Source organism: Phragmites australis, chromosome 16 (assembly GCF_958298935.1).
Source record: "Phragmites australis chromosome 16, lpPhrAust1.1, whole genome shotgun sequence".
NCBI classification, from domain to species: Eukaryota; Viridiplantae; Streptophyta; class Magnoliopsida; order Poales; family Poaceae; genus Phragmites; species Phragmites australis.
This window is the reverse complement of record NC_084936.1, coordinates 17,361,057-17,370,147: the sequence shown is the minus strand read 5'-3', so window position 1 is coordinate 17,370,147 and position 9,091 is coordinate 17,361,057. Positions and strand designations below refer to the sequence as shown.

Sequence of the window (9,091 nt, the reverse complement as noted above, 5' to 3'; positions counted from 1 at the left end):
GAGGAGGATAATTCTGTGTACTAATAAGTGTTCGCACAATATAGACTGCTGCTGTATCCCAGCTTTCTGCAATTTTGTAGATTGAAAACCATATGACCCTTCCAAATTAATCTACCACCCTCCGATAAACAAGCACTGTTTACTCATTTAACACACTGATGGAGATTTGGTTCACAAAAAAAAGTTCTGCCGGAGTGTGGAACGATAAAGTGAGACGAATGGATGGAACGAGTGCTTGTGGAAGAAATGGCTTGGACCAGCCTTCCATTGATACCCTGGAGACTCTTGTAGAGGTTCACACCTAGTGGATTACAAGAATCAACAACAACAGCATTTGTTCTAAGTAAATTAAGGTGAACTAGAGATGAAGCCTACAAGATTCAACTAAAAAGATGATGAGAAAACAATAATAATAATAAAAATACTAGTAATAGTAAAATAAATAAAAGTCATAACGATATAAGGAAACTGATGCATAAGTTATTGTTATGGCACATGGATTGCTATTCCATGCGCTTCTATCTGTGAATAGTTTTGGGAATATTCTATTTATTCAAATCTCTCTTTACAGACTCATCCTATGTTAGATTTGATTGATCCATACCTCTCTTTATATTATGAGTGCACCTTAATATCCTACTATACACAAGTGACTCTAGATATCTCCTTTGGATATATCCAAACCATCTCAACCAATGTTTGATAAGCTTTTCTTCAATTGGCTCTATCCCTACCCTGTCACGTATATCATTATTTCGGATCCGATCTTTTCTTATATGGCTACAAATCTATCACAACATACTCATCTCTACTACACTTAACTATTGGACATGTCACCTTTTAATTAGCCAGCATTCGACACCATACAACATCATGGGTGTCAAAAGCTTGGTGCCATTTAACTTACCTTTCAGCTTTTATGGCACCTTCTTGTCACAGTGGATGCCAAAAGCTTGGTGCCAGTTCATCCATCCGGCTTCGATTCTATGACTAACATCCTCATCGATATCACTATCCCTTTGTAGCATTAATCCCAAATATCGAAGGTATCTTTCTTGAAAATGATCTCTCCACCGAGACTAACATCTTCTCTCTCATGCCTAGTAGCACCGAAATCGCACTTCGTATTATGGATTACGAGAATGCTTCTTAGAATATTACAGAAATGTCAGCAGGATCAAGTCCCGCTAAGGGCACAAAGGTAATCTCGGGGGTGAAGACTGGATAATTATAGTTATGCCCTGTGTACTAGGACATAAGGCTAGGGACATGCGGTGCACTGTAGCACACATCCCAAGTCTTTCACACGGTGTCACGTACTTCGGCACCACGCTAGGATTAATGAGGCTAGAATTCCTGATGTGACCTCAGGCAGATATGGGGCGGATCGAAGGAGATGCCTCCAGACGACCCCCTCAAGAAGGGATCATCCTTCTAGCCCTTCATCGTGCCGTCTTCGACGCCCTCCTTTGAAGGAGAAGCCCTCAAAGGTTCTTTGGCTGGCCTAAGTCCATGGTCCCACGGACCTCGGGTCCCTTTATCGAAGGCCATTTGCCACATTGGGACCTCGAGTGCCTTTGTCCAAAAGCCATTTACCACCTTCAGAGCTTAGCACATCCACCCGAAGGCCATTTGCCACATTCGGGCACTTTAGTGTTCTCCTTACTTCCGGGAGGTCCATTTTCATCTTTGCTTCATTTGGGGGAAGGCAAGGGTCCACCCCCCATCAGTAGCTCCTCACAAGAGAGGGCTTAAGCTTCGCAAGGCTAAACCTATGGAAATACCGATGGATTTGGGCCTATTCGTCCCACTTCAACCTGCGAGGGGTAGTGTTGACGTCTACTACACATATAATTTATAAACCACAAGCACACTATCTATAGCTTTTCACCATGAGTATTCCGAGATATTGAATCCACAAGGATCTTACTCAAGCTAACAGGTTAATCCTATGCATGAGGCAAAATTGCATATGGAGAACAAAGCATGGTGAACAAAAGAGAACGAACAATGTTGAGTAGAGCATCAATCGAATTTACGAGCATTAGCTAGATATGAATTAAGCTTAATCTTGGTAGCATTAGTCTAAGTTCTTTTTCCTAAGTTAAGCTAAGCATCTTTAAATCTATAAACCCCTCTTGCATAATATTGCAGATCACACACCGAACAAAAGCACTTGTCATGTGGTTTGCTTATCGCTACACTCTACGATAATATAAACTTAAGGTGTTATCAAAACTAGAAGCACTGAATATTCAAGATAGGTTACGGTCCTACATAAGTCTACCCGGTAGAAACTTGTAATGCATTCACTTAATTTATATTCTAGTTAACATGATAGTTTGACTAATAGATGTCATCACCACGATTACATATACTAGCTAATCATCTAAAAGCTTAATAAACAAGGAATAAAGCATAATCATGATAACCAAAGATCAAAAGAGAAACAAGATCGCAGCCAATATCTTGCACAATTCACAATGGCATTAGCCTTTCCATCTTCTGCTACTTGTCGCGTCAGAGACCTCCAAGTGATAGACACCTTCGGCTACTCATCCTCCAAGTGAGAGATGGTGAAACTGTAAAATGATAGCCGAGGAGGATGATACATATTTCTGTGTACAAAAAGTGTTCACATAACATAGACTGCTGCTATATCACAGCTTAAGTGATTTATTTTGTGAAGTGCAAATCACATGGAGTTAGAATCCTATCAACTCATTCATCTCGCTAATAGAGATACGCTTGCTATAAAAAATTAACTTTGCTTTGAAGTCGGAAGTGAACAACTTTTAATCGGTGTTGTATTTCTACAAGCCAAGATACACCAACTAGCTACCATACCACCAAAAAAATGAATGAACCGCTCTCTTTTGAGACTGGCATACGATTTTGTACTTGATGCCAAAGACTATAGAATCCAACCTGCCTTTTCTTTTTCAGGTATAAAAGTTGCAATACCGAAGTGTAGTACGTGTACAAGCACATGAAGCACATCGATCATGTTGATAATTAGTTAACAAGCAAATGCAACATTTCCCTTTTCACATGAATCAAATATGTTGAACAGAGCTACCAATTTTAGGATCTTCAGCACGTGTCATTGTGGTATATGAAAAACATTTAGATCGAATAGACAGTACAGTTGAATAAGGCTACATAACATCGGACAGGCATTATTTGCTCGAGCAAGCTGAAGGCGTTGAACAATCTTCATGTTTTGTCGTGACAGAAGAAAGTTATTGTGCTATGCTATGACGGTTTTAACAGGAAAATCAATGCGCAGGAATCAGCATTCCATTCCAATCTACATCCAAGACCAACTGCCAAAACACAATGTAGCCCAGCCGAGAAGAAAGAAGCCCAAAAGCCTAACCCAAACACATTACCCAGCTTAGCTCAAGTTTAAGTGACTTACTCAAAAATAATCCAGCTCAATGATTTGCTTGAGCCCAACAAACCCAGCTTGAAGGTGTTGTTCAAGAGACTACAATCATTTCAATGTATAGAAGTTCTGAAACCTTACATTGTCTACTTTTCTCCCATATCCAGCACTAAATTCTTGGACATGATACCATTTTTTATGTAATTAGAAGCTCTGCATTATATATACTGTACCAATTTGAACATTGTGGATGGTTTGCAGTCTAAACGGAGAACTAACTCCAAATATTGTCCAAGCATGGAAGGTAAGTGTGTTAGGAAATACCTTTTCACAAAGGAATCATCATGAATTTCACAGCCAGCCAGTGTGCACAAAAGATCTGATCTGACGAGACGACATGGGTCAAAAAGTGGCATTACTTTTATGAATTAATATTGGAAGAAATTGCGGCTGCGTGCATATTCGGAAGTAGAGGCTAGGATGTTTTATTCCATTATCTAAAAAAATTATTGGAAGATATTGGCACACGAACTTCTTCGCGGTCTGTCACATTCTTTCTCATACAAAGACAGGAGGAAACACCCAAATATAATTTGCAATCAGTGCAATTCAATATCGGAAAAAGATAAAGCATCAATTGTACTCAAAAACTTTTCAGACTAACCGGTTGAGAGTGAGACCAATAACATGGAAAAACTAGGATACATCTGCTTCAGACAAAAAGTTTTTAGCCCCAAGGTGATCTACGTGATTTTGACTAATCACAATCACGTTACTGGTATTAATTGCAGTTGAATTGAAATGCCATCATATGGTTACTCAAAGCTCAATCTCACTGAAAGATAAGTATTCAAAGCATTGTATTACCTGCCAATGTAATTTCACGATATAACCTCTATTAAATCAGATCCAGTGGCGGCAATTTTATGTATTATTGTATTCGGGTTCTTCGAAATCTCTATCATTCAGAATACAGCTCTAGTGGCGGCAGCAACCTTGTTGAGGCACCTGCATCTTTTGCGCTTCATGTGGAACAACAGAAACGAGGACCTAAAACACCTTTACTTGAAAGCAGAGTAGCAAGCATGACTCGTTAAAATGACAAATCAAAAGCGACCAAATGTGTAGTCCAAGGATAATAAGACAAACGTACACGCAAAATTCCTCAATCTGCATAAAAGCTATCCATAAAAGCTATCAACTCAACTCCATCTAACTGGATGATCATCTATCTCAAAAAGTCATCAACTCAACCCCATCAAACTGGATGGTCTACAGTCAGCAAAGTAGCCTATTAGTAGAACTTAGATTACAATAGATTATCCAAAAAGATTACAAATAAAAACACGTTGAGGAGCAAAAGGAGATGGTAAAGCTACTGAACTGAGAGTTGAAAACTTCTAATAGAATGTCCACTGCACCTAATATGTGTATAGGATCCGCCAACTTTTTGACATTCCATTAGTTGCAACTGAAATGTGAAAAATTGCTTCTTTATGTCAGTACTAACAACATAAACATTGATGACGTCATCTCTTATATCATAAGAGTCTAATTTGAAATTGGAAATTATCACTAATGCCCTTGCTTAAACTATAGGTGCCAGATTTAGACCACCCAAGATTTATATATCACAAACACTTGATGCCCATCACAGCTTGTAGCTGGATTAAATAGATAGCTTCCTTTACAACACTAATAAGTATCACTAACTAAATTTCCATGTGGGCCCCCTTTACAACACTAATAAGTCTCACTAACTAAACTTTCAAGTGGACACTTTTTAAAAATAATAAACAAAAGTAATCTCCAGAAGTGTAGTCTTTCATGAACCGCTGAAGTAACAAAGAAACAGGAACTCATAATTTTGTAGAGTTTTCAAGCTTGGATGAATTTAGTAATAACCTAAGTAATCGAGTTTACTTTTTACCATTTTGATTGCTAGTGATGGATGAAATATACCATACACAAATTGAATTATAAAGGTATTGATGATATCTCAGTCTTATAAGGGTCATACGGTTCTATATAATATTGTGAATTTCAGCGAGTGTACTAATGATGGTCACACTTAGATTTCTTTATGAACCTTTCAAGCCATGATATGAGATATCTGCTCACAGTTGTGCAAACTGAGACTGCCACTGTGTACAGCTAATACTGCTGTGCACATATGTCACTTCTTGACTGAACTTATTAGCAAAATATGTGCCAAAACAACCCCTTTTTATGCACGCTCTATCTGCTTTCACATGAAAGCATCAAGCTATCAAAGAGCAGGTTAAGAGCACAGATTTCATTTGGTAGCAAAATCTTATTCTTGATTCCTTGTCTAGGATAAGCTATCAAATGTATACAACCCCCCCCCCCCCCCCCCCTAAATGTGTTTAAAACATGCACATCGAATGGCAGCGTCCATGTCTGAATCCCTAAGTACCTCTAGGAACAAGAAAAAACAGTGAAAACATATAAAACAAAGAGAAGATTTAAATGACTAATTCGATATTGAAGGGCCAGTATTTGACAGCTGACATTTACCATATAACACCAAATCAACTGAATATATCAATATCTATAGGCAAACAAGAAACTAAACTTCCAGATCCATTATTCGTGTGAAACAATAGTACAATCACAAAAACATAATGTAACCATGAGGCATTCAATCATCATACGAGCAGTGAGGAGAAGCAGTACAGCCTGCATCAAATGGATCTTCCGACCCACAACAATGCCAGTATTGAAACACTTTGCCTGAATCCGGAGTATCCATCGTCCCACCAGCGTAGACACTCTCGAATTTTCTCCTTGTTTCTCCTAGCGTGACAGAAATCAACAATTTAGATATGGCTTAATACTACCAGAGAACGTAGTGATTCCAGGACAAACAGATCAGTGACCTTGGGTAGTATCTCTCTCTAATCGAAATGCTAAGCTGGCTCACGTGGACATTAAAATTATGGAGAACAAAACCAACTAATGAGCGTACTTCTACAGGTTAGCATTTGTGACTTGTGACAGCGAGAGCATGGAATTGAGTCTCGGGTGGACAACACAAGTCGAATCATATGCGTGTCTAATCAAAATGCTAAGCTAGCCCACAAAATCAAAGCCGTGACTTGAGCTTAAAATGCTGTGCGTAAGATTAAGCCGCCAACAATTCTACAGAACAGCTTCAACATTGTGCAGAAAATAAGCCCATCCTAACCCTTGGGCGAAATGTTAGTTCAATCTGAGCAGTTTTGCACATACATATATAAAGCTACTGATTGCCCACGAATGACTGATGAAAAATAAACGACCCAACAAGCAAAAAGAACTACTCCGCAAGAATTATTACTCCAAAATTAGGCTCCGGAATCGTACGGATGTAACTGCAGAAGCGACGGGTTTATCTCACCTCCGAAGTGGGCCGTGTGGTAGCGGCAGGCGGAGGGGTGGTTCGCCGCCGGGTCGTACTGCTGCTTGCAGTTCCTGCACGTGCGGAGCACGGGCCCGGCCGCGCCCGCGCTGCCGGCTGCCTTCGCCCGGAGGTGGCGGTGCGCAGCGACCCGGGCGGTGGGAGCCGGCCGGAGAAGGGCCCGCGGCAGCGGCGCACGTGCGAGCGGCGTGGCCATCCGTAGGGATCGGGAATCGGGACTAGGGAGATGGAGGCCGCTGGTTGGTTGGTTGGTTCTCAGGTCGGGCTGGGCTGCGCTCGGTTCCGGATGGCCGTAACTAAGGATGGCCACTGTACCTCATTACAAGGTTACTCACACGGACAAATACTCTGATAGAGCTGGATACGCTCATATTTGATACCGTGGATATATTTGTGACCGAAAAACACTATCAACAGTATACAGGTATGGATATAGGAAAGATCTATTTATACTTATAGCATCTGTTTACCCGTCTAACCTCCGAAAAACATAGTCTAGCAATCCAAATAATCCGCCTAATACCCTAATGACCGCTTGTAACCCCAACCACCCTCTGGACCCCCTTCAAACTTCTCCCTGCCTCCAAACCTCCTCCCATCTCTTAATGTAGATGCATCACCGTCCAGTTCCTTAGCTCCCCATCGCCTGCCACCCAACTCCCCGCCATCACCCCCAGGCCATAGCTCTCCACGTAGATTCATCGCCGCTCAGGTCCCTATAGCTTAGGTCCCAACCTCTCAACTCCTCGTCGCTACCTAAGTCCCCGTCGCTTGCCGCTGAACCCTAGGTTCCCACTGGGGGTACACGTGTATGCTCATATACAATAGGTTTATTCCCTACTTTTCATCTACGGATGTTCACGGATATACCCACGGGCATGAGAGGATCCATAGGAAGGCTAGAGGTCTTGAGCCTTTACCCTAAAAATAGAAGAAGAAAAAATTGAGCCTTCTAATTCTTAACTCTGAATTTGTATTGCCTATAAACGAGTTAACACTGAGAGATATAAGTATGTATACGTCTATACCCGTCACCACTTGTTGTCATCCCTAGCAATAACCGAAGGGGCATACTCTCTCCTAAGTTTTATGATCTGATGGGCCCTTGGATCCGAAACAAACGATTTTGCTAATTCGCGGTCACTAGTAAATTCTTTTCCTCGTCGCCACCGCTCTTGCAAAAATTGGAGATCTAGTGTTGGCAGCATCGGGATGACCGCCTTTCATTTCATGCCGTACTGACGTACGGCGTGGACCTCTCGCTTGTTTTTTTTCCTTGGGTGGACAATACGATGGGCTTACATGGTCGTGTGCCTTTTGTTTGGGATGGAAATGATTCATCATGTATGTTTATCGAGTGGAGAAACTTCTATAGCTGATCAGAGTCTCTAATTTCATTGTTGATGTATGAGACTGAGCTCATGTGTCAGTGACGAAATCACCGTGACTTCGATGTCAGAGGATTCCAGTCATTCTATGGCACATCCAATCCCCTTTTCTTTTCAATATTTTTTTTTTGTTAATTTTCAACTTTCAGATGGAAAAGCGTTTATATTGGGTTAAATTAAGTTGAAACAGTAAATTTCTTAATAAAATTTTTGAGATTCAAGTTATAAGTTTGAGATTCTGAAGTAGAAGCTTGAAATTTGAGTAAAATATTTTTTAATTTTGATTTCGAAGTTTGAAGCTTTAATATCTGACATAACTAGGTGAGAAGATTGAATTTGTGTAAAAAGGTTTGAATTTTGAATAAGTTTTTAAATACAAACCAAAGCTTTTTGAATTTTGAGTTAAGGTTGACTCAAAGTACAGTTGCGTTGTTTAATTCTTTCTCCAGATTTTAATATGTTAATTCTACGTCTGAAATGCGACTTCTATTGCTTGTGCATAAATTGTTTTCATATAGCTACTTTTTTAGTGGAGCCCATGTTGTCCCTTGAGATAGACCCTATTAATATGCGCACGCGCTAGCAGGTAACTCACACCCCCTTTCGACAGCCCCTATTTTCTTTTTTGAAAACTTTTTTCTCTCTTCATCTTTCTATTTTTAAAAACTTTTCTAAAAATCTTTTCTGTCAATTTCTTTTTAAACTTTTCGTGATAAACTTTTTTCCTTAAAAAGTTTTGCACAAAATTTTAAATAAAAAATTTTTGAACAAAAATATTGAGCAAACATTTTGAACAAAACTTTTGACAAAAATTTACTAAAACATTTTACCGAAAAAATTTAAACCAAAAGGAGATAGGATTAGCGGGCACTTGTGCGCGAGGGAACGCTGCAG

The 9,091-nt window shown here is 40.0% G+C and overlaps 1 protein-coding gene across 1 annotated transcript; it reads right to left on the bottom strand.

The window, feature by feature from the left end:
- Positions 1-5,871: 5,871 nt before the first annotated feature.
- LOC133895674 (uncharacterized) lies at positions 5,872-7,101 on the bottom strand. The gene is made up of 2 exons (XM_062336142.1): positions 6,789-7,101; positions 5,872-6,205 (listed from the first exon to the last, which is right to left on the bottom strand). Exons 1-2 carry the CDS (start codon positions 7,003-7,005, stop codon positions 6,051-6,053), a joined length of 372 nt encoding a protein of 123 aa, XP_062192126.1. The 5' UTR covers positions 7,006-7,101; the 3' UTR covers positions 5,872-6,050.
- Between the last annotated feature and the right edge of the window lie 1,990 nt (positions 7,102-9,091).